The following is a 25,940-nucleotide window of genomic DNA, read 5'->3' as shown; positions in this document are numbered from 1 at the left end:
GCCTGTATCAGCAAGAGTGTGGCCAGCAGGACCAGGGCGTTTATTTCCTCTGCTTGGAACTGGTGAGGCTGCATCTTGAATTCTGCATTCAGTTCTGGACCTCTCACTTCAGGGGCGACAGTGAGGGGCTGGGGCTGTATCCAGAGAAGGGGGACGAAGCTGGGGAAGGGTCTGGAGCATGAGTCTGATGAGGAGCAGCCGAGGGAGCTGGGGGTGTTGAGCCTGGAGAAAAGGAGGCTCAGGTTTTTGCTCTCTACCACCACCTGAAAGAAGGTTGCAGTCAAGTGGGGATTGGCCTCTTCTGCCAGGCAACCAGTGACAGGACAGGAGGACAGGGGAGGTTGAGGCTGGCCATCAGGGTGAATTTCTTCACATAAAAGGTGATTAGACATTGGAATGGGCAGCCCAGACTGGAATCATCATCCGTGGAGGTGTTTAAGGAGGTGACACTTAGTGCCCTGGTCTAGCTGACACGGTGGTGCTTGGTCACTGGTTGGACTCTATGGTCTCATAGATCTTTTCCAAACTAAACCATTCCGTTTTGCCGTCCCGCGAGCGGCCACGGAACGCCCGGCCCCCGCAGCTGCCTGCCGCGCGCGCCCCGTGACATCACCCGCCGGGCGGGGACGGCGCTCCGGAGAGAGACGAAGCCACTTCCGCCTCGATAGGGCCCGGCCGCGCGGCTTCGCGCAGCTACTTCCGCCTCGGTAGATGTCATGGCGGCGGGGGCGGGGCGCCCCATGTGACGCCTCCGGTCCCGGCGCGGTCTCGCGGCAGCTCTCGCGGTGCCTCGCGCCCCCCCGCCCGCGTCCCCCGCTCGCCGGCCGCTCGCGCAGCGCTCGACTCGCGCTATATAAAGGGGCGAGGCGGCAGCGCGGCGGCTGCAGCCCCGGGGCCGCGAGCGAGCCCGGCACAGGCCGCGGGGCCGCCCGTCAGCTGGGGCGGAACGCGCGGGCGCTGGGGGGACGCAGCCGGGCAGGTTTATTGTTTTAGGGGCGACTCCCCCCCGCGGTTGGGGGCGTCCCGGGGGGCTCGGGACATGGCGAGCTCGACTAACACAAACCCCGTGGTAAGGACCGGGTCGGGGGGCGAGGGGGGCCCCGGGGGCAGCGCGGGCGGAGGTGGCCGGCGGGGCCCGCCGCCCCCTCCCCCGCACTCCCTTCCCTCCCGCCGCCCGCCTCGGGCGGTCCCGGCCCCCCGGCGGGCAGGGGCGGCGGGGGGCGCGGGGCAGCCTCGCCCCCGCGGCGGCAGCCAACTTGTGGCGCCCGGCGGCGGGGAGAGAGGCGGCGGGAGCGGAGCGGTGGGGGCGCGGGGCGGCGGCCCGGGGGCGGCCCCGCGGGGAGGCCGGGGGTCCGGCGGGGAAGGGAAGGAAGGGCCGTCGGGCGGGGGGCGCCGCCGCCGCCGGCGGGAGGCGCCCGGGGAAGGGGCGAGAGCTGGAGAAGCGCGGGCGCTAACGCCCGCCCCGAGACGAGGGGAAGGGGCGCCCGAGCCAGGTTTCGGTTTTGCGGTGTCGGGGAAGCCCGCCTGGGCTCCGCTGGAGCCATTTTATGTTGCTTTGTAAGAAGGAGACGATGGTTGAAAAGCACTTATCCCACTCCGGCCGGATCGGCTAAGCCGAGTGAAAGCCCTCAACTCTGGCGAGCGAGGCAGTATTTATTTTAAAAAGAGAGAACGAAGAAAAAAAAAAAAAAAAAGAAAAAAATCCCCAAACCTCTACCCCGTTCCCTTCTCGTGCTTTCTGCACCTTGGCGGGTGGCTCGCTGCTGCACTTGTACTCACAGAGGTTTGCAACAAGCAGTCACACAGACCTGCGCTGCCACCGAGCCCCCCCGGCCGCCGCTCCGCTCCCCGGCGCGCCCCCGGCCGCGACCCCCGCCCCGAAGCGCTGGAGGAGACAAACCCGGCGTCCCGGCGGCGGGCTCGGCCCCCTTGTTTGTGGCTCTCAGATCCATCATGGCTTCCCCCTGCCTTTCTGCCTCCCTGCTCCTTGTGTTCCTCCTCCCTGTGGCTGCCCTGTTTATATAGCGCTATTGCCGCTCTCTAATATAGACTCTGCTAGGATGGGAAGGTGCTTTCCAGCCCCACGTCACCGCCTCTCCATTTAAACACCACATCAGCCTTTAAATAGGGAGCGAGCCGCGGAGCGCGGGCTGGGAGGTGCATGCGTCCGCGGCGGAGGCTGGGAGACGGGCGGCTGGTCCCTGGATCCCGGCCGGCCTTGCCCACCGCTCGCTCTTCCCTCCGCGCCGCCCGTCCCCGTCGCCACCGGGCTGCGGAGCGGTGGTGCTTTGCGGGTGCGAGGGTGTCTCCTAGCCCGTGTAAATGGGCTTTCTTTGCTTCTACGCATTGCACAAAGACAGTTTTCATCTACTCCTGCATTTGAATCTGTTCTACCCTTTTTACCTTTTTTTAAAATATTTTTTTTAATTTATTTTGCTTGGTTGGTTTTGGGTTTTGCTGTAGGATTTTTTTGTTGTTTGTTCAGGGTTTGGGGTTTTTTGTCCTTGGCGTACAGCTCGCACACGTTCCTGTGCTCCTGTAAAGTCTTCAAAGTAGCTTTTCTGCTGCGTGGGGAAAGGAGTGTTTAAACGGTTCTTAGCCAGTGTATCAAGGAGAGTTGTGGTATTTATTTTATGGCGCATTGCCAAGGTCTGACTACAGCTGTCTCCCCAAAAGTGAAGTTAATATTCAAGTTTTATGGGTCATGGGCTGCAGATGCTGCTCAGTGATTTATGTGTGTTTCTGGTGCCTAAAGTGTACAAATATTTTATTGCATTCCAGGCAGAGCAGTGGTTTTGGTATATTCGCTACTTAGTTTCATTACAGTATTTGGTATTCTACAAAATATACAATAGAAAACGCAAAGTGTCTTAGTTTTCTTTTCCTAATCTGAAAGGTTAGTGCCATGCTTGTGAGTTAGGTTTTTGCAATTGCAAGGAAACATCTTTGATTTGATATTTTGTCAGCTTTTGTATCAGAAAACTTTAGGAAAGTAGTTAGCTGTTACACAGAGGGCAGTTACTCAGGAGGATGCATATTGAATGTGTGTGATTTGAATGTTAGTTGTCCTTCTGTTTATGAACTTATGGATTTGTGGTTTTATTGTAAGAAAAGGTTTTATTTCTGTGTACTAAATTAGAGGTTTTTCTTCTCTTGACTGAGGTAGTACTGAATTGAAAAAAAATAATCGTGTTGAATAATCATGTTGAAAAAAATAATCATGTTGAATAATCTCCAGAGGACTTGTAAATATTTTTGACTCAACAATTTATTAAGACTTCTTTTCTTTCACTGTAATTCTGTACTGGAAGTTCTTTTGAAAAGTGTCAATGTTTGGAATACTAAAAGCCAAGCTTAAAATGAGCCTGCTTCAGATAGGTATGCTTTGGGTTAATTTTCAGTTAAGTAGTAAAATCGTTCAATTTTATCAAGTTGGATCTCATTCAGTAGCAGGAAATATATTACTTAGCCAAGAGTTGCCAAAGATGAGTAGGGAACATTTTGAAATGCTGCAACCATGTGACTTTAGGAAGCTGGACTAGGAGCCTAATGTGTCAATGGTATCACGTCAGCATCTGATCAAATCTGAATTGCTAGAAATCTGTTCTCTGTAATAAAGGACAAATAATAGATGTTAACAGCTATATATAGTATAAGATTTTATGGATGATAAAGGTAATACATTTGTAAAAGTCCAGAACAACATAAAAAAAACTTAATGCTTACAGTGTAGATTATATATGTTACTTTTTTTATGCACATCTTTGGTGTAATTGTGACTAGAAGTAGTTACCTTTACAGTGTTCTCTGCTGGCTGCCTGTGGCCAGCTTACAGTGGCAACTGCACAGCTGGGAGAAAGATTAGCAATGTTTCAGAGAGAGCTACAGAAGCAACCAGGAATGAACCCTTGTCAAATGTACAGGGCATGCTGTGGTCTGTCTCTCCATAACGTCTTGGTTATTGGAAATCCAAATTGCTGGAATCCCAAGTGTTGTGATAATAATTAGAGAGGATTGCAGTTTTTATTGCCTTGAAGCAGAAGGAATGTAGGAAGTGTAAGCCCCCAAAGGCATGTGGCATTTCTTAAAATAGCTTGCTGGTTGCTCCTGGATTAGGAGTTGTGTGTAGCAGTGTCACCATACTCAGGAGTTTTCTTTTCAAGATGCACAGAGAAAGTAAAATATAATCATTCCCTTATGTTCCTGGAGGAGGAAATAGTAAGATTCCAGATCTCTTCTATGTGTTTGTGGTTGTATCTAATAAATCAGGAATTTTAATTGTTGTCTTTAATCTGTAGTAAGTGCTTGGAATAGTGTTTATTGAAGAGTGATTTGAGTATTTTGCTCTTAAAATAGCTTGACATTTACAGCAATGTTCTCTTTATGAGGGAGGCACTTTAATAAAAACCAGATGAAAGCACAATTATTTTAATAGCAATCTTTAAAGTTTCCATTTGTTCGCATTGCTTTCTCTGACTGAATGCAAAAACTTACTAGAAAGCACACCTACTATGCCATCTTTAGACTCACTCAGTAATTGTATTACTGTGTTTATTTTTGAGTAAGCAGTGTATGCAAATAGTTTTGTCATTCAACTTCAGACTCCTAGATGGCTTATATAAACAGCTTCAGCATCATATAAATAATGCTTAAACCTAACACTTAGTGTATGTTAAAAACAGTACAGTGCTTTCTTTTAAAGTCTGGAACTTAAGACTATTTTGTAATTTTACTGGATATGCCTCTTTTGAGGTAGGAAAAGAGCATTCTGTGATACTCTTCAGAATTCCACTGTGAATGTCTCTTGAAGGCATTGCTGCCCCCAGTATGGGAGATGTTCCACCTAGGCTGGATGTTCAGTAGGAGTGTACAAAAGAGAATTTCAATGAACAGGGTATTTCTCAGTATTATGTAAATGTGTACAGGTAAAATCAGACTGACACTGTTTCATTATAAGCATGCACATGTTTTGTTTTCTCTTTTCTTCCTCCTAATCACAGAGCCATGAGTGTATCGTGTATATTACTGTGTGATTAGAAGCAGTGTGAAAATTCTGACCCCTTTTGAGATCCAGTGCACTGTGAGGCTCATGCAGAAGGACAGGTGTATGTACAGGCTGCTGGTGGGCTGGTTAAACCCACGTGTCACTCAGCTCACTCCAGCCCTGCAGGACTGTCCTCTCTGGGGCACTTACCTGCTTGCTTGGGCTGTTGGAAGTAGTGCAGAAGGATCCTGTGTCAGCAACGGCAGAGTGAACATCTGTGCTCTTAACCTGTCTTTCTGAGGTCTTGCTAAGCTAATACTAGACACCAATAACTGCTTGAATTTGTTTTTTTCTCTTACTTCCCTAGGGAAAAAAGGAAATTCCCAAGCAGACTGTTGGGCTGTGGGGTCAGTTTGTTGTACCTGAATGTTGGTATCTTTCTTCTAGGGCTTTATAGACTCAGGCTTTGTGAATAAACCTTAGAAGGCTTTGTGACTAAACCTTACAAAAATACCTGACTGTGCAGATAGGAGGAAGTAGTTACTGGTGGAAATTACTAGGGCCTGTTTGTGTAAAATCTGTTTTATTAGAAAAGTAGACCTAATAGGTAACTTAGGGAGATGAGGATTAAAGGAGAAAATGCACCCTCCATCCTGGAGGAAGTTTGATTGTAATTTTAGGCATACAGGTAGTTCTCTGTACTTAAATAAAATAACTCACATGCTTGAGGTTAAGCATATTTATTTGCAGAATGTGGTTTTGGCATTAAGGAACAGATGCTTTTAATGTAATAAGGAACAATATATGGAATAGGTTAAGTAGTATTTCTGTGCTAGTTGAATTGTATAAGCTTCATGCAATTTGTTTAATTATAGAAATAATAGGACTTAATGTTATTAAGTAGAATGTCTTTTTGCATGTTATGAATTAAGTGGAAAAATAATCCTGTTAATGGTGCTTGGTATTTCTGAGTTATTACACAGATTTTAAATTGTAGCACTCAAGAAAAGTCTGGCTTTGAAACTCTGTTTCACTGTTTAAAAAATCGTTAATGCAGTATTTCAAACCTGGATAAGAGAGCATGCACTATGGTATGTTTTGGTTTTTTTGAAGAAATTAAATCACGGTCATAGGTGCTCTAAATGTAGTTGTCAAGGATGGCAACTTCCTCTGTTACTTGAAGCCAGGAATTTTTAGTAGTTTTTTTTTTTTTTAAAGGCCAGTAATAAAAGGATGAATGATAACATTTCAGCTACTTGATTTGCAGCAGCATGTTTTGAAGCTAAAATGTGATAAATAACATGGAGTGGTATGTTGGGTTTTGTTGAGATTTTTTTGGCTTATTTTTGTACTTTTCTTTTTGGGGGAAGGGGCTGGGGCAGGGGTTGTAACAAAAAAAACAACTTGGGCGTGCCTCAGTGCGGAGCTTTTTTAAACAGTAAGGGCACTAGGCAGCCATCAGACTGCTTATTTCTAGGTTCCAGATGTGGTCTTTTATTTCCCTTGTAATCTTTATGCATTTTCTTATTTTCCCTTTTTCCCCCTCTACATCTAAAAGTAAAGATATTCAGCTTCTCTTTTGTGCTTATTGACTACTCAGATTTTCCCTGGATTAGTAAATCACGGGCTACTAATCTACCTACATTATTCCATAATTTAGGCATAACAATTCCATAAGATGTGAAATACAATTTTTAGCATGTCTGCAACAAATTCAGCACTTCTGGAATACATGAAGAAAATATCTGTGTATAAAATAAATGCTTCAGTGCATTAAGTATATTTGTGTAGTTCTTGCACCTCTGGACTATCTGGTTGTGTTTGGTGCAGATTTCCTGTGTGTGTGTTGGAGGCACCACCTTCCTGGAGTACCAAACCCACTGCACTGGTACAGGATGATTGTTGTCCATATATACAACATATCTGATGTCTGTGGCATCAGTCAGGATTTATTGCTTAAGGGAGCTGGGCACTGGGGCTGAGGAGAATGATAGTTTAGAGAAAGCTGTGGCTGCTTTCTTTCTCAGTTTAAAATTGGTGTACTCCCAGGCCAAATAGCAACCTTGGGCAGTGTAGTATATGTGGATTGCAGGCTGCAAGATTATCAACCATAATTTACAGCTTGTTGGGCTGCCTTGCAGTTAGATAGCACAGATATTTAAGCCTAGCCAAAATCCCATTGAGCTTCATACATACAATGAAAGGTCTGAACTGTACTATTTAAAAGGTACAGCATGTGCATAGTGCAGTTCCTGTGTGGTTTTATGAATTAAGTGTTGTGCTTTAATTGATAATGTTAAATGTTTGCATTCTCTATTTTAAATTGTACCTTCATTTTAAAATTCACAAAATGGTTGATGTTGGAAGGGACCTCTAGAGGTCTCCTTGCAACCCCCTTGCATGAGCAGGGCCAGCTAGAGCCCAGGATGATGTCCAGATGGCTTTTGAGTGTCTGCAGGAATGGAGGCTCCAGAGCCTCTTTTAGCAATCTAAAGTTAACTGGCAATTTACTTTTTTTGATAGTTTAGGTGTGAAAGCAGTGTAATAATAACAACATATTTTTAGTATTTCCCCATGAAAAATTCAAAATGTAAAAGCATAAGTAGTGATTGAAAACAGAAGTCTGTCTAACCTAGTATAATGTCTTAAGGAGTTTCTGAAAACAGGTATGTAAGGAAGAACAGGATGTTCACATGAATCCTTCCAGTTTTTTGAGCCTTCAGTGTTTTTCAGCTCAAGATCATTCTAAGCCATACTTGGTGCAAGTACTAACAAGTTTCTTTTCCTGTCTTTAATATACTTTCAAACTTTGAATGTTCTTTAATGCATTTTGCACTCATCTCAGCATTTTTGCATGTTTAGCATCTACATTTTCAAGCAGAAAACAAATTGAGTTATTGGAAAACAATCTCCTTGTCTCTTTTAAACTATACTCTTCATAGCTTGATAACTCTTATGCTGTACTTATGTCACAGAATATCGTGAGCAGTCCCTTGCCATTTCACCTTGTTTGAACTGCTTTTCCTGATTTATACCTTCCTGGATATTTCAGTCACTTGGAAACATGTAGTGTATTCTAAATGCAGTTTTTTGTGGGGGGAAATCTTATCTTAATAGTAAAGTGACAGATTCTTTTCAAAACAGTGCTGACTAGTTATTGGGTTTTTTTTTAAAGCCTAAATTGTACAGGTCTGTAATTGAAGATGTCATTAATGATGTCAGAGAAGTTTTTCTGGATGAAGGAGTGGATGAACAAGTTCTCATGGAACTCAAAACAGTAAGTTGAACTTAAAAATTTTTTTTAATAGACCAATACAGCAGTTCGTTTCCAAATCTGGCTACTGTTGTTCACATTAAAAGTACTAATTTTTAGTTAATTAAACACTGTAATCTGCATATCTGTATCCCCATATCATTTGAATTGCACTGTTGTATAGGTAGGTCTGCTCACCCTGTTATTTTTGTTAATCTGACAGCAGTCATATGAATGCAGTGTTACTTTAATCCCCAAAACATTGCATCTTTAAAAAAGGGGAAAATATGTTTGTTTTAGAGCCACATAGTTTTTTGTGTTTCTCTGCAGGAAAAATAAAATGCCTGCCCTGTTTGATGTTTTCTTGATGTTTTTGTCTTTCTGAAGAAGAGTTGCATTGTTAGATACATGGTCAGATTTTTGCATGTAGAGTTTGTAGTTTCAAAGGTATTGTCCTTTGGGGGGTTGGTATGTAATAAATCACACCGTATGCATCATGCTTGCCTGAAGCTCTGATTCAGAATTGTTGTACATGGAGTGGGTTTGAATCAAAGGTCCATAATGAAGGGAGGATGTTAACCTGAGCTCTAGTGGGTCTCCTGTAGCTTTCTTCAAATTCTTCAGGAATAAAAAAAGCCCTTAATAGGTGAAGGGAAAAAATGGTAAAACAAAACAGCAAAAAGAAAGCAAACTGGGAAAGGAGATGACTTTTTGTATAATCTTCTTCAGTGAGCATTCACAATATTTTTGAAGCATCAAAAAATGGATGGAGTGGGAAACTAATTTTGAATTTGTCTAGACTGAAACAGGTGAAGACTTTTCCGTTGAGACCATGACCTGTCTTGGTGGAAACACAGTGAGAGCTATAAAAAAAGAGCTGTGGTATTTGTGTTCTGCAAGTGATGTCAGAAAAAATTAATGAGGAAAGAGACAAGAAGGAAAACAAAGTATTGAAGAGGACCCCTAAGCAGATTTTGAAATCATGAGTCCTGAGTGCCTATACTCTTCTAGACCAATGTATTACAGAGTACTCTTGTTGCTCTTTTTACAAGAGCTGCTTTTTTGCATCTGTGTCTGTCCTTTGATGACATGTCAGCTGACATAAAGAGCTGTAGGGCTGGAGAAGCTGAATTTGATATTGTGATAGAAACTGTTTAAATGATTGTAGAGAGGCATTATCTTAGGTGTACTGGTAGCTTCTGTTGTAGGAGGCAGTAGTCTTTAAACAACCTCTGTTGAGGAGTTCCAAGAAGAAATGGCTTGAGGAAAGCTGTAATAAAGCATTATTTTTGTGATTAAAGAGGTAAGAAAGAAGGAATATAGGAAAATGGAAAACTTAAAGTCTTACTTAAAGTTACCAGTTTATCTCAGTTCATGCTTCTGTTAGGGTTGTTGTGAATCTTCCACACTTGGAAGAAAGAAAGAATGTTAAAGTTTAATCTTGGAGTGCCAAGAGATATTTAATTCCTTTTCTTAACTCTGTGGAGTTATCTTTTGTCTGTATCTGCCTGAAGGTTTTTGGGCTTTTTGCACAAAATAAACAGTGAAACTCAGTTTTGGAGTACTGTCATTATATTGTTACAAATCCTGTAGAGTAAAAGTTATACACAGATATTTTTGTTTCCTTTTCCAAACTAGCTGTGGGAGAACAAGCTGATGCAGTCTAAGGCTGTAGATGGCTTCCATTCAGAAGAGCAGCAGCTTTTATTGCAGGTGCAACAACAGCAACAGCAGCAGCAGCAACAGCAGCATCATCACCACCACCATCACACACCTCAGCCACAGCAGACTGTGCAGCAGCAGTCTCAGCCACAACAGGTCCTTATTCCAGCATCTCAGCAAGGTCAGACTTCATCTCTAAACACTCTGAAGTTAGTCCAGCTCCTTAGCATGTTCTAAATCTAGGGCTGGATGCTTCTCTGGTGCTTAACTTTGTCTTTATATTTGGCCTCTATTCAATGGGTCAAGAAAGCTGGGGGAAATGTGTTTTGGTATTTGTTTTAAGTCCTATTCTTTAGAAGATTTTGAAGAAGCTGGATTCTTCTCTTGGTCATCTGTAACATAACATGCTTTCAGAATGCACAACTTCCAAAATTCCATTAGCAGCTCTAAGTTCAAGGCAGTATAAGCAGTTGACAGTTTAGTCATGACGTGGTAATGTCATTAGGAGCAAATTATTTCAAAAAACCATTTTTGGTTAGCATAACTCAATGCTAGGATATGAAAAATACTTGTGTAATAGTCTGAGTATATGTAGATATTTTTGGTCTTAAAAGATTGCACATTATGTAGATGTGGATGTAAAAGGTATATTTTAGCTAGGCGTAACAATATTGTTTCTTGTAATAACTGTCTTATGTGTTCATTATTAATTTAATGAAAATTTTATCCAGCCATTATAATTTCGGTTGAAAACTGAGATAAAAGCTACTGAATTTTACTGCATATATGCTGAGTAATCATATCTGCCACCTATGAAAGGCTTGATTGTGTTTTCAGTGTATTAAATTTGTGACATAAAATACTTATCTGTGGTAGTCACAGACTTTAGTCTTCTTGTCAGATTTCATGGCTCAGAAAACCTGTGTTGTCCAAGATAGATATGAGTTGATATCCCTCACTGTCTACCCCCAAAACCCAACCACCATGTATTCAACACGGTATAGAACTGATGTGATCAGTTTTTCCATCATGTCGTTTTGGTTGGTTGTTTTGTGGTTGGTTTGGGGCACTTTTTTGACAGGGAAGGAAAGATGGGTGTTGGTTGCTTGTTTTTTTCTTATAGTACTTTTAATTTTGGCTAGACACAAATAGTTCTGCGCGTTGGGATAAAATTAATTTTGAGATGAAGGCCTCTCGATAGACACGGCGGCTGCCGAGGCTCGGGGCCCCCGCGGGGGCGGCCGCTCACGGCGCCCTCTGGCGGCCCCTGGGCGGAGCAGCCGCGACTCCGCTGGCCCGCGGTCCCTGCGCTGAACATGGAGGAGGTGTTCCCTGTGCTCCCGGGGGAGGCCGGATCCTGCCCCTGCTAACGCACTTCGGCCTGATTCATTGCTGCCCACTGTTGCGGCTTACAACTAAATGACAGCACGGAGACTAAATGAAATGAGGATATCAAAGCACTTCCATCACAGAGATGCAGTTTTCTGAATTACCCATCACAGAGATGCAGTTTTCTGAATTACTTGAATTCCCTGTTCCATGGTGGAGATGGTACAGTAGCTCTTCACATGACCTGGTGCAGTCCCAGGCAGGGATCGGGATGATCGACAAGGTGATTCCTGCTGTCCTTTCTGTGGTCCTGCCACAGGTTCATGAGATTTCCTTAATCTTTTGCCCTCCTTCATTTCCATGAAAATTGGAGATGCCCTCAGATCTCTGTACAGGTTTTGAGGTTTCCTACCCCAGAATATTTCCTAGAAACTCTTATTCCTAATATTCTTAAGTGTCATTTGTTTAAGGGATTGGGTGGAGAATAGGTCGTCAATGAGAAATTAATTCAAATTGCTCTGTCACTTTGAAGTTTACTGTCACTGATAATAGCAGTGGCAACCTGCTTGTTCCATAAACTTGGCCATATGCATTTGCAGATGATCAACAGGTTGTTGGTATAGTTTAGCTAGCCTTTCCTTTAGTGCACCAAAGCTGCTTGATTGTGTGGGACAGGTGGTTTATCACATTTCAGCTGCTTCTGCTGCATTCAGAAGACAGTGAAGATCATGAGCTTAAAGCTATGCTGACTGTGCATAGCTCAGGCTAACTGCAGCATCCTGCTACTCTTCATCTTGGAATAATTCTTGCTTAAGTCTGTTTTAAGAGTTTAACTTTTTGTTTTTGAAGAACTCTGATGTTGGGCATCATAAATTTTATCAACATCTCACTAAAATTAGAGGTATTAGTGAGATGTTGATAAAATTTACGATGCCCAATACATTTTCAATTTTGGTTTACCTAGATACAGAATAGATAACTGAAGCCCTTGAAATAAGATCTGTAAAGGCAAAGTAGTCATATCTCCCCTCCGAGCTGCTGTTGAATATTGTCTTGAAAGTAAAACTTACTAAGACCAGAGACTGCTTAGTGTTTGGTTTTGTGGTGAAGCTCAGCTGACATTTAGGTGATAATCTTTCTGAGTTGCTCTGGCTTGGATGTTATTTGGGCAGATTGTATATTTTTTGTTAAATTCTGTTTTTTTTTCATTTCTAGCACCTCAGCAGCAGGTTATTGTGCCAGATTCCAAGCTTATACCACATATGAATGCATCAGGCATGGTAAGAGAAGAAGTTTATACAGGCTTACACTGTCATTATGTAAATTGTTTTGATTAAACAGTAAATATAAATTCCTATTAGTCATCAGATGCTTAAAAGTAATTTAGGACACACTGGTAAACCCGTCTGCCACCTTTCTGAGTTTTGCTGCTGCACTTACAGTCTAGGAACAGTGATGTATGACTTCTGCCAACAAATCTAGGACTTACTTTGATCCTCTGCTTAAATATATTTAACCAAAACTTTTTTAAAATCAGAAATTGGAATATTGCTGGTATGAATCTCCATGATGATATATACCATTATACCAATATTGATATATTGGTACATACCTCTATTGGTATATATCAATATACTCATATACCAATACACCACCAGTAATTGATGCAAACATAATGTATTTACTAGATGCAGAAAAAAGCACTAAATATGCTGAAACATCAGTTTATGTTAAATGAGAGATGATTTAGCATTTCATATAGATCTTTGCTGGTCACATTAATTCCATTCACTAATTATGTAACAGCATATAGAACTGATTCTGATCATGTACAGTTTTCTTACACTCTGTATCTCCAGAGGTTAATATTGCTTATCTTACCTTGCTTTAAAGGCCCTGGCTTAATCTAAAGAGAAATAAGTTGTTTGCAAAGCTTTGAAGATAACCCCTAATATAAGTTTAATTATGTGTATTATGACCAGAATTCATTACATTCTTACCACTTCTATGGTAGAAGCCCATGAAGCAAAGTTTCAAGATGCAACAAGTTTTGAAGCAGAACAGCCTTCTCTTACTTTTCTGTTTTCTGCTGATCTTGCTACAGAAAAGAGCCTGAACTTTGTTACTTGAATAGCATGATTTACCTACAAGCCAAGAGGACATAAACATTCACCTTTTTCTTACGTTTGATAACCATTTCAATGGGATTTGTAACTTTACAAATCCAACAATTAAATGTGTTTTTGTCCTGTGTCAGTTATCTCAGGGTATAGAAAAAAATGACTATGCTAAGCTTTTTAAACTCGACTGCTGTCAAAATGTTGATGCTTTGTCTACCACAGAGAACTACTGTTCAGCAAAGAGTTACAATCAATTTGGAAATATTCTTTATTAGAAACATTTGAGTTGATATGAAAGAGCAGATCTGACAGACTTTGAATATTTTGGAAGGCAGAGAGTAATGAGAGTTCATTCATCTGTGTTTGTCTGGGATGTGAGGATGCATAGAGCATATTTTAGTTTTGTGTGGTGATCTCTAATCTTGGGAGACATAGCTCTAATATTGACAGTATGGGGAGATCTGTTTCTTCTAAACAGGAAATACGCATTCTACCCAGTTATGAAGTTTAAATCCTTTCAGTAACAAAGAATAATTGGCCATGGTTCCCTTATAGCAGAGGAAGGTAGCCTTTTCCATGGCAGCTGAAGTGGGACCCTTGAAATGGACAGGCCTCTAGAGAAGTCCATCATCCTCTGCAAATTAAGGACTTAATGCAGAGTTTTGTGTTTGGAGCTCCCATAATTATGTTGAAATTCTCTTTCCTTGCAGGTTCAAATCAGTACTCATTGATAGTTTCACTTTATCTTTGAACCAGCTGTCTTGAGAGAAAAAATGAGTCATTCTGTGAAGTCAGTACACCGTATGTGTAGGTCACTCAGAGGAGCTGTGCAATGTGGGACTTGAAGAAGAGTGCAGACCTGATTACTGTGCTTTGTGAAAACAAGGCAGGCCTAGATAATCATTGCTTCAGTCAGTACCTTATGTACCTTCAGATTTGTAGGCCCATAGCCTCAGCTGCTTTGAAAAAGTGTAACTGAAGTTGCCACATGAGCAATGCAGTGTTTTAGGAGATCAGCAGAGAAGGCAGAGGTTTATCTGCTGAGCTTGCAGATAAAGCAAGAAACCAAGTTGCGTTAGGGTCTGATATTTAGTGATTTTGCTTCAGTCTTCTTACTATTAGAGAAGGAAAATAAAATAATTTTTATATGTAGCATAATGTACAGTTGAAATGTCTGCATTTTAATTGGCTGTAGGAGCTTGTGTGCAAACACTGCAAATGGTAATAAGAAGTTGGGTATGTTCAGGCAGCATGTTTTGAGATGAAACATTGTCAGTATTACGTTTGTGGTTAAAACGCTTTTCCTGTATTTCAGAGTGCTGCAGCCACTGCAGCTACATTGGCTCTCCCCGCTGGTGTTACTCCAGTTCAGCAGATACTTACAAATTCAGGTAACTGTCTTAATATTGAGAACAAGCTATAGTTTTAAGGGGGGTTAATAGGGAAGCATTCTGTGCCTTACTTCTTGTTATTAACTGCTAAAAAGCAGGATCTGGTAATCCACCCTAACAAGGTATTGCAGTCTTTTTACTTGATTCCTGCACTTTTTGCTCACTGACTTAGGAATCTTGTGGTTCTGCCCTAATGGTGTTGTAGATTAGAATCTGTCTAGGTTTTCCCCACTTAGAGAAGTTCTGGATGCACAGGGATTGGTGTTACTGTCTTTCCCCTTTGTGTATTTCTGAGCTTTGTGATGCATGATCCAAGCTCAGGTACTGAGCTACTATGGAGTAGGATCACTACTTCTGTGACTTCAGAAGTGTTATGTCCTAAGGTTTTTCATGCCTGCTAAGCCTGCAAAGTGGAATTTCTAAATTTTCTAGCAATGCTAGCTTTATTTCATATTTACAGTTGCTAAATACTGTTATGCCAAGCATTTAGAATATGATTAAATGTTACTTTGATGAGCAGCATATCTGATATTTCATGTACTTTCAGCTTATGTTGATTTTATAAACCTGATTATAGCTCTGTACTGCACAGGAAGTAAGGAAAGGCCTAAGAAATCTCATTTTCTAGATCTAGTTGCTGCTTTTGCTGAAGTAATTCTCCTATGCTCACTAGGATCACCTGGGACTTAACCGTCCTGTTTTAAACACTATAATGTTTAATGGTATATATGAAGTAAAATTTAAATGTGCAGCTGTTCTAAAAATCAAAATCTTCCCAGTTTTAAGGAAGTGTATCTATGTTTGTTATGGCACAGAATAATCTGCAGCCTACATTTGTAACTTTTGTAGTAATAATTCAGTTTTGAACATTTATATTCTATTCTATTAATTTCTTAGACTAGGGCTGGGGAAGTCCCTTCTTTCAGGTACATTAACTGTTTGGTAAATAGGACTGCATTTTGCTGTGAAGAGAGAGCAGGAGATCCATCTGAGGGAAATGTATAAAGTTCAGGATTATCTAATTGAATTTCTTCTCTCTTCGTACGCCACCTTTCTGATAAGAAGTGTGAAAAACTAATGATCGTATTTAGATGGTAAAGAACCCTATTCTTTGTTTCTGGCACAGCTGGAATTGCATACTGTCTTGTCACTGATGAAAGTGAATTGTTTTAGTATTTATCTCTTTTAATTGCCATTGGTATTCTTCCAGGAAACAAGCTTTTAAACTAACAATTTAAAATTTTTGTACATTTGATTAATTTGATACTTATTTTACTACAGGCCAGATCCTCCAAGTAGTTAGAACTGCAAATGGAGCTCAGTATATTATTCAACCACAGCAGCCAGTGGTTCTACAGCAGCAGGTTATACCCCAAATGCAACCTGGTGGAGTACAAGCACCTGTTATTCAGCAGGTAAAGGAGATTTTTTTTTAATAGGTACACTTGGAAGAAAAAAACATCATAGTAATTACTAAATTACTATATTTTTGTGAACAAGTTGAACTAGAACACAGACTCAAACAGTATAATTTAAAAAAAGAAAAAGTTGTGTCAAGTGTGGCAGGGGTTTTTTGGTTATTTTTTTGTGGGGCTTTTTTTTTTCTATAATGAACAATCTTGAAATGTTTTTAATGTCACTTTTATTCTTGCCAGATATTGATTGGCTGCAGTTTAAAATTTCTTATGTGCATCTCCTGCTGAGTTCTATTATGTGCATAATCCTAGTCTATGTACTTTTAAATTAATTGAAATGATTCTGAGTCACCTCACACACAGAACAAAATACCTAAAATTGACACTCCTTGGTTGTTTCAGTAGTAAATACAATGTTTTAGAAAGATTGTTGTTTATTGACAAGGTCAGCTGTGTGTCCAGACTGTGTTAGCACAAAGTCACATTGTCATAGTGCCACAGTTGTACAGGTTAAGAATGACCGACAATTTGTGAAGAGTTTTAATTTTTTTAATGAAGAAGACTTTTTAAAATAATCTTTTGCTCAAATTAAAACATTCCAGTGCTGTGTTTGGAACTCTGGTGTGGTGGCAATGCTCATGTTTTAGAATGGACAGACTTTTAAAATTTTTTCTTAAATTTAGCAATGCAAAATGCAGCAAATTTAACAACAAGTAGTGTAAGAAGGTATGGGATTAAAATTGAAGTTATGTACCTGATATAGGTGGAATATTTGTAACTCTTCTGTAATTAGTTCAAGTCAGATTGGTATGCTTTAATTGTTTCCTTTGAGTCTGTGATGTGGTGGTGTGTCACGTTAGCAGCCACAGTACTTACAGTGATATTCCATCAGGTTTTGGCTCCTCTCCCTGGAGGGCTTTCCCAGCAGACAGGAGTGATTATTCAGCCTCAGCAGATCCTGTTTACAGGAAATAAAACTCAAGTTATACCTACAACAGTGGCTGCCCCTACACCAGCTCAAGCACAGATTCCTGCAGCTGGTCAGCAGCAGCCACAGCAGCAACAGGCACAACCACAAGCACCACTTGTTCTCCAAGTTGATGGAACAGGGGACACATCGTCTGAAGAAGAGGATGATGAGGAAGAAGAGTACGATGATGATGAAGAGGAAGAGAAAGAAAAAGATGGAGGTGAAGATGGCCAAGTTGAAGAGGTAAACTTAGTATTATGGGATTTTTGTTGGTATTTTAAAGAAAACTGTCTATATCAAATAGTACAATTACTTCAGTAATTTTGAGAATATAACTTTTACCCTTATTGAGTTGTGGAAATTGTGTGTATTAGCAAAGCAGTGCAGCTGGGGAGGGTGTGGGGGAAACAGCAAAAATTAGCTGTGACCAACACCATTTAAACACTTCAATAGGAATATTTTTGATGTTATGGAGAGGTCGGTCATGAAGTCCTGTAACCTTCATGAGCAAAAAGAAATGGTGAACTCTGCTTAAGACCAAGTGTGTACAAAAGCAGGGTGCTAAGATAGACAAAAAGGAGAGCAGCATTTGGTTCAGTGATGGGACCAACAGATGTGGTGTGCCTGTATCTCATTGGCTATTCCATTACTTTCTGTTACACAGGAGCAAGCTTGAGAACTCAAATTTGATTATAAAGTATCTTCTAGAAAACATCTTACCTTGATTTAATAAAATAAGGAGACAGGAACAGGCATACTATTCTTAATAGCATGTGCCTAATTTTGTCTTTGAGTTGGCTTGGTTTTGGACTTCAGCCAGTGGTTCTTACCACTTAGATACTTTACAAAAACAAAAATCTGCATACTTTTGCATAAACATTTACAATGAAGGAGCAAGAATGGAATAGTTGTGGTGTTAAAAGGCTGCAGTGCTTAGCATCTGGCCTGGACATTGAAGTTCCAGACTAAAATTCATAAGGGTATCTTCTCAGGAGGGAGGGTAGGAGGCATCAGCACTCTGTTGGAAAGTCTAATATTGCATTTTGGGTCCTGCAGTTCATAGACAACACTGTAGCCTCATGCTAATAGTTGAAGTAACAGCTGTAACCTAGCCAGCCATCACAACTTTTTGCATGTGTTTTTTTCAGGAGCCTCTGAACAGTGAAGATGATGTGAGTGATGAGGAAGGACAAGAACTCTTTGATACAGAAAATGTTGTTGTGTGCCAGTATGATAAGGTAAATCTCTACAGAAAACAATCCAAAAGTTTTACTTGCTCTGTTCTTACTATCAAATTAAAAATTTTAAGTAGTATCTTTGTAACTCTTAAGTACAGGTAAAACTATACAGACTATAATGTGAATGGAAATGTAAGAATTACCTATTGTTTTTAAAATAGGTTTGTGTACCATGTTTGTACTAAACTTGGTAATAGGTAAAGCTTAGAAAAATTTAGCTGCATTTTATTTTTCTTTGTAGTGTCTTTTTATGCCCTTTAATAAAAGGGCAGTTTTCTGGGACCAGGAGAGGTCAGCTTTTGTTAAATTTGTACATTTATTGTGGCTATAAATGGGAAAAATAGTCCTCAGGATTTAGACTTGCGGAAAACTGTTCCTTGATCACTAAAAGTATCTTTTCTGGATGATAGAATGGTTACCAGAGGAGAATGCTCTTTCTGTGCTATGCATTGTGCTATATCAAATGGCAGTGTGGAATGCTTGTGCTTGTTTTGCTTTAAATTCTGCTGAACTGTCTTGCAAGAATTTAGTCATTACAGGGGATCAGATTTTCCCTGGATTCATCTGTGCTGGAAACTTTTTAAATGTGTCTAGACAATCAGAATCTTTTGGCTGAGGTAGTACGCAGATTATTTGATGTGGATTTTTTTTTCCTTTTTCTTCTCCTGTACTCAATTAATTGGGCTACAACAAATCGGGATCCTTTTTAAAGCAGGGGTTAAAAAAACCTGTAAGCTCTTGTGCTGCAAAGAATGACTGGGTTAGCAAGTCTTCAGTTATGCCCAGACTCTGCTTAGACTTGCCATCAGATTCAACACAGAATTTAAGACCTATATCCCAGCCATCTGTCTTCTCTAGACTGTAATCCAAAACTGTTTTGAGGCAATTTGTAAGGAATAGTGAGGGACTCAGAACAGCAGGTAGAAAAGCTTATTGGGAGCTGCTGAAACTGAACAACAGGAACTACTCTGAAATCCTTACCATCTTAAAAGTTAGGAATGAGAACTTGGTAGGAGCAGTGTCCCTCATTATCTTCCAGTGCCACATACTCTGAAAGGACTTCATCTCTTTTCAAGAAATCATTATTCAGTTTGCCTCTAAAATATATAGGATCAGCTTAGATCTGAGCAGTTCCCTCCTGCCCAGTGTCCTGCATCAGTTGATGGTGGGTGCTTCTGGAACTATGAGACAAGAACAGACAGGTGGCAATACTCATGTAGAGCTTTTTACAAACATTCTTCTGTGAACTGTTTCTTGAGGAAGAGAAAGTGCCTTCTTCTCAAATGGTCAACAGATGATAATTTTCCTTTACTTGTTAGAAACCAATCTGATTATTTTTGAGTCCTTGAAAATTTTGCCTTGCAACAAGAAGTTTTAGAAATGTATTGTGTGGAGGATCACCTTGTTTTCAAACCCATTAGTTTCATATGATACCTCCTAGTTCTAAAGAGTCTTTTCTTTTTTGCTTTCTTGGTCCTGTTTATGATACTGCAGATGATCGTAGCCCTCCTCAGTCATGTCTTTGAAATCAGAGCTGCACTTTATTTGTACCTGATTCAAATGTTGGATTGCTGTTCAAATATTTGATTGCTCTTACTTTCATTCTGCAGATCTGTTTGATTTTTCTGTATCTTACTTGTAAGGGTAGATAAGGTTTAGGGAGGAGCACAGTTAACATTTCAATTTATTTGCTGGTGTAGCAATGTTCTGCATAGTTTGTGTATGTTTTTGGCCCCACTGGACACAGAGCTGATATTCTCATGAGAAAGTCTTAGAGCATTGGAATCTCATTCCTGACTTGCAATTGTTAGTTCAAACCCACCACTTTTATTGTCTGTGTAAATTGAAATTGATTTTTTTTTCCCATTGTTACTGTGTTCATGTGCCTTGAATACCACCACTGTTTTCTTACACAGAGTTAGGGCAGTGACATTGTTCTGCAGCTCTTCAGTAACTCATTGTATCATCAATACATTTTGTCATTTTTCAGATCCTTAGTAAGCTCTTAAACTGTGTGGACTCCAACCAGCACAAACCTTTTTCTGGAATGAACTCTATTTTGCTGTAGAAACTGTGATCTTACCTGTGTTTTCTCATCTTTATTCAGTTATTCATCTGACCTCATGGCAGCTCAAATGCTTCTGATGAGGGATTTTTGTGGAATACCATTCAGTAGAGCAAGTAGTGTATATAAGCCAGACCTTTCCTTGTTCATTTACTTGCTCACTAACTTTTGCCACTGACCATCACTTTTTCAGATTAAAGTGAGAACAGATCAAGCAGTACTAGAAATAATGAGTGATATGGTCATAGCTGTTTGGTGCCATGTTGCTGTTTCTACAGCACCAATGGTACATGGTGAGACTTCCCATGCTTGATAAGACTGGAAAAATTGCAGCAGGGTTACCTGTTTTTATGACTTATGTAAAATTTGAACTTCTAGAACCATCTTTGGTCTAGAATTACATCTTTGTTCTGTCTGCAGAAGTTTATGATAACCTTTCCTTTTGGACAGCATTTCAGCTTTCTGAAAAGTCTTTGCTTTCTTTGAGTATCTGGTCGTCTGGTGGTCTTTTGGTCTTTCAGATGCAGTTTTTGATAGATGGCAAATATTTGTCTGCTCTGTGCCTAAAGTATGTGGTGGGAGGGTTTTGTTGGTTTGGTTTTTTTAAATTTTGCCAAACTTTACTCCTCTACCTTTAGGCTGAATTTTATTCAGTTTTCTTTAGTTTTAAATTAAACATATAGACTGGTCATCAGGAGGAGGAATGTCCTCACAGAAAGAGTTGCTTAAACATTGAAATGGGTTGCCCAGGGAGGTGGTGGAGTCATTGCCCCTGGAGGAGTTTAAGGAAAGACTGGATGTGGCACTCAGTATTTTTAATAATTTAGTAATGCATATCTAATAGTTATTTTTATTTTTCTTTCTCTTATAATTTACTTATGCATTTTTACCTATTTCTGATGCAGAGTAATAGGTTAATGTTTTTGCCTTGTTTTTAGATTCACAGAAGTAAAAACAAATGGAAATTTCATCTCAAAGATGGCATCATGAATCTTAATGGAAGAGATTATGTATTTTCCAAAGCCATTGGGGACGCAGAATGGTGAAGTTTTAAAAGACAAAACAAAAGAACTCCCTGTAAAAGGAAAAAAACAAAACAAAAGCAGGAAAGGTTGAGACTTGGATATATACTCCAATCAAAATGTGTATCTGCACATCAGAAATAAACAAAAGTATTGGAACAAAGGTAAAATGTGGCAACAAAGACACTACTTCAGATGAGCAAGCCATGGACTGTAGCAGCTATAGCATTGTCTGGGAGCTGGTTTTGTGTGTTAGGAATACCTTAATTATCAATTCTACATACAGGTACCTACAGCTGGTATTTAGCATGTAAGGCTTTGTCCCCCCTGCCCTTGATTTAAGATTTTAAAATACTTCTTCCACTGATTGAAGGAACTATTTCCTTTGATAGATTATTAATCTGAAAGTGCTTATTGTGTGTACAAATCTTTGCTTTGAACACTTCCTTTTGGTAGTGAGGATGGTCAGAATCTTACTTAAACTGCGTGCAAGCTTTGTACAGAAGGGTAAGAATTAAGGTGTTAAATTTTAAATAACTTGTATAAGGAAAATATTTTTAATTCTGATATGCTCATTAATTATTATATCTATTTGTTGTTTTCAATGCCATTCCCCATAAACAGGTTGTTGTTCCTAGCAGTTACAAAATGGTAAAATGATTTATGTTTCAAAATTATTTTCATTTCATGTGATAGGTTTTATCTAGGGCTGCATTTTTAAGATTTGAAGCACCTCATCCCCCACAGAAGTCAGATTGCTTAACTTGTTAATTATATTCTTGCTGTTTTGTGGTGGTTCAGCATCACTGAATTGAAACAAATAAGTTTCCCTTGATTTTTTAACAAAAACATTTTTTAAAGGGTTTGGAGGCCTTTTGAATCCAATATCTGGGTAATGCCATAATAGATGCATTCCTTTACCTGCTTACTGTGTTTGTAGTCCAGACACCCACAAATAATTCAACAGACCCACAGGAATGACTAAATTTTTAATACAGAAAAATCACATAAAAATTCTAACATCCTGGCTGCAACTCTTAATCAAAGATCTGCTTTACTAAAAAGTATAGCCAGAAATTACCTGCAGCAGTTAATCTCTCTAAAGTTTCCAGATGGCATATAATTTCATGAAGAAAGCTGCACAGCTTTTAAGAACACAAATTTTGTTAGAGTATCTTTAGACTGTCTTGGTTTCAGCAAATCAAGCAGTCAGATGCACTAAACCTTGTGTAGTCACTTTTTCACTTGCCTTTTTTATTGTTTGTTTGTTTGGGGTTTTTCTTGTGTTCAGTTTGTGTAAAGCAACAAAGTTATTCCCCCCTCCTTCCCTTTCTCATCTCAGAAGTTGAAGAACTTTTCTTCCTGCATAGGGCCATGCTCGCAAACCCTGCTTTTGGAAATGCAGTTACTTCTGAATGAGGAGAGGGAATGGGCATTATACTTCAGAAACTGTTGAGGAAGGAATGTTCATGTGGCTCACCATTTCAAAAAAAATTTTGCATTTTGTTGGGTGCTTGAAAAGTTGATGAAAAAAGGACACAACAAAGATAATTTTTACTGAATTAGCTAAGACCATGAGCAGCAGACATGATTTCTGACTTTATTTTTGGCTTGAGAACAAGATATTGTAAACATTATTTAACAAAGTCACAAGTGTATTTCAGCAGTATGTAACAACTGCTTTAATTTTCATTCTCTGATTCATTTGCCTCCAAGTGCATTTGTAGTCTCAGTAGTATGTAGAAAAATCACAACAAATTGTAAAGAAGGTTTTATTGCTGTGATTTTGTACACCTGCTCTCTCATTGATAATGACTGAAACTGCCTGTGGGCTATGTTGAGAGCCATATGGTTGTTTGAAAGCCGTCTACATTCATAAGCTTTATGAAAAGTTAATTGATGATTCTTCTAATTGATTCTTCAGTAATGGAATCATCATTTAGACTGCATTTTTACCTGGGGACTTTCAAGGTATCTCAAATTGATTGGTGTTTGCTTTCTTCTGAACAACGCAGATATTTTATTTTTTTACCGCTGTTGACACTTCTATGTAAAACTGCAAGGAAATCAATAATATACCAACTAATTTCTTCCCTCACCTTTTCCATGTCTGTTACCAATAAGTCTTAAGTAGTGGACTTCCGAAAAATTCCCATAATGCTGCACAACCAAACCAATAAAAGGAAAAAACATCCTTTAGCTACAGATTCCTTTTTATACTATTGGAACCCAGTTTACTTATACAACACTTTGTTTTCATACAACTTAGTGATATTTCTCACCCACATACATGTACTAGAAGCTGCGTAGCCTCTCTATTTTAAAGGGTAGCTGAACTTTAAAGGTGATTAAGCTTAGTCTGTTCTGAAGGATGTTAGAAGCTTTCTGAACTTGCACAGCCTCTTGCAAGCTAATTGTATGGTATGCTTTTCAGATAGGTTTTGTCTTCAAATACAAATATCTGTGAAGTTTTGGGAAAGCCAGTCAAACCATGCACATACCAAACTGTGCTCTTATTGCTACATCAAGTGTTCCTTTTTCTTAAGTCAAAAAGCATGTTTTAATTTCATTTTATTGTAGCAGCTTGCTGTAAGAATGTAGTTTGCTTAATTTTATTATTATACTTGAATTTTTAATCATGGTTTTAACTATATAACTGAACAGACCATTTCATTAGGTTCAAAAGAAACCATTCCTTTCAGAGGGCAAGGGATTCCCATGTTCATAAGTGATTTTTCCCCCTTAGAAATAGCGCTTTTTTTTTCCAATTTAAATAGTTCAGTATTATGGAAACAATTAATGGTTTCAAGAGGGCTTATGTTAAAATTTGCACAGATAATGGAGCACCTTTTTTTATGATGGAAAGAAAATGGGGAAGATAACTTCAGAATTATAACCATGATGGCTGATGGAAACTTGTAGAGCAACTGGGCAAAATTGAGTCTTGTGCCTTTTCAGTTTGCAGAATACCTGTTTTGCCAGTATGACAATGATTCCTGAGAGAGTAAATTTCCTGCAGTGCTTCAATCAGAAAAGCAACTTTTTTGCGCTAATTCTGTTAGGTTTTAGTGTGTGCAATCATTTAAAACCATCTAAGTGGAAAACAAAATGAAATGTTTTCTTTTAAGGAGATAATAGAGAATTTAGTCACATAAGGAACTTTATTGGACTATTTAAATAAAATATGTTTTTATTCCCCCTTTAGTTGCTGGTTAGCAACAAGATTTTTTGAGATTTCATACTCCTTGTTCCTGCATTGTACTCACAACTTGCTTTTAAACGTCATTCAGTTTCCTCAACACTATTTAAAGTGACAGTTGTGGTCCGAGTTTATTTCCAGGATTGATATGTGATTCTGAAGCACATTTTCTAGAAGAGAGCAAAAAACATGTTGTGTCATGTAACTGATTTTTTAAAAATAAATATTTTCTTATCTTTTTGCTGCACAATTAGGAGTGTTAAAGTAAACTTCATTGAGTCTGTGAAAATAATTTCACCTCTTGACAGTTAGTAGTAATTATGTTACCAGATAACACTACCAGAGCAAAATTTCTTAATTTCAGTGAAGGAGTTAAGAGACCTTGTTAACTCAACAAAGTTGGGATTAAATCAATTAAATACTGATTTAATCTCTTCAATTTGTAAAAGCTCCTTTAAAAACAATAAACCCCCCAGAATTTCCCCCAAAGTAAAAGCTTCCTGATAGAATGCAATAAGATGTCCAGGAAATGAACAGTGGTTTTAGGGCATCGCACACTGGATTGATACTGGGCTGCCTTACACAGCACCGTGGGATTTACTGTGTGCCATCCCACACCACCCATGCACCCCCATCTGATATTAGAGTTCTTCTCAGACTTCGAGATGAGTGGCTATACAAGATGAAGAAACTTGCATATTGTTCTGTATTGGTGTCTGGCATTTAAAGTCTCGTTTTCCCATTGCTGTGATTGGTTGGGAAATGTGTAAAAACCAGTACATTGGTTTCCATGTCGTCTACTTTTTTTCAGGCAGTTCATGCAGTGTGTTTTTTTAATTATTATTTGGTGGATTAGATGTTGTGGAACAAAAGGAGCTTTTTGAAACAGGAAAAACTACCTTGGGTTAGCTATATGTACAGTCATCCAATGAGACATGTTCCAGAGTGCATAGGGTACCAATAGATTATGGAGTGGGGGACTATCCTTTTTTGCTGTTCTGAGCTACTATTGTCAACTGCTGTTGTACATATACTGTTATGTGTAAGGGGGTAAATATATTTATTATGTTTGTAAAATTCATTCTGTACAATTGCAGATCAAGGTTGCTCCTCTGTGATATACAGGATATTATGTTTCAAAGGCCATGCTTGGAATACGATTAGAGAACTTAGTATTTTGATGTACTAAGACCTATTTTAAGTTTAATATTTTGCCTTTGCAAAAACTTTAATTAAAGATGTTATTTAAAAATGTTTGCCACTTCATTTACTATCTTGCATGCACATTTGTT

The 25,940-nt window shown here is 39.5% G+C and overlaps 1 protein-coding gene across 1 annotated transcript; it reads left to right on the top strand.

Annotated features, from left to right (window-relative positions):
• The first annotated feature begins 932 nt into the window (after positions 1-932).
• Positions 933-25,902, top strand: GTF2A1 (general transcription factor IIA subunit 1). The gene is made up of 9 exons (XM_066551235.1): positions 933-1,069; positions 8,160-8,261; positions 9,876-10,080; positions 12,444-12,508; positions 14,664-14,739; positions 16,021-16,154; positions 17,047-17,367; positions 18,273-18,362; positions 21,366-25,902. The coding sequence occupies exons 1-9, from the start codon at positions 1,040-1,042 to the stop codon at positions 21,471-21,473; spliced, it is 1,131 nt and encodes a 376-aa protein (XP_066407332.1). The 5' UTR covers positions 933-1,039; the 3' UTR covers positions 21,474-25,902.
• The last annotated feature ends 38 nt before the right edge of the window (positions 25,903-25,940 follow it).

This window comes from Molothrus aeneus, chromosome 6, assembly GCF_037042795.1.
Source record: "Molothrus aeneus isolate 106 chromosome 6, BPBGC_Maene_1.0, whole genome shotgun sequence".
NCBI lineage: Eukaryota > Metazoa > Chordata > Aves > Passeriformes > Icteridae > Molothrus > Molothrus aeneus.
The sequence above is the reverse complement of the archived record's forward strand: the minus strand, read 5'-3'. Positions and strand labels throughout refer to the sequence as shown.

What these genes read in the sequence shown, in the direction of transcription:
- GTF2A1 (XM_066551235.1), top strand. Translation starts at nt 1,040, where the DNA reads ATGGCGAGCTCGACTAACACAAACCCCGTG. An exon ending in TTCTCATGGAACTCAAAACA is followed by an intron (nt 8,262 to 9,875) that starts GTAAGTTGAACT and finishes TTTCCAAACTAG; the next exon opens with CTGTGGGAGAACAAGCTGAT. An exon ending in TATTCCAGCATCTCAGCAAG is followed by an intron (nt 10,081 to 12,443) that starts GTCAGACTTCAT and finishes TTTCATTTCTAG; the next exon opens with CACCTCAGCAGCAGGTTATT.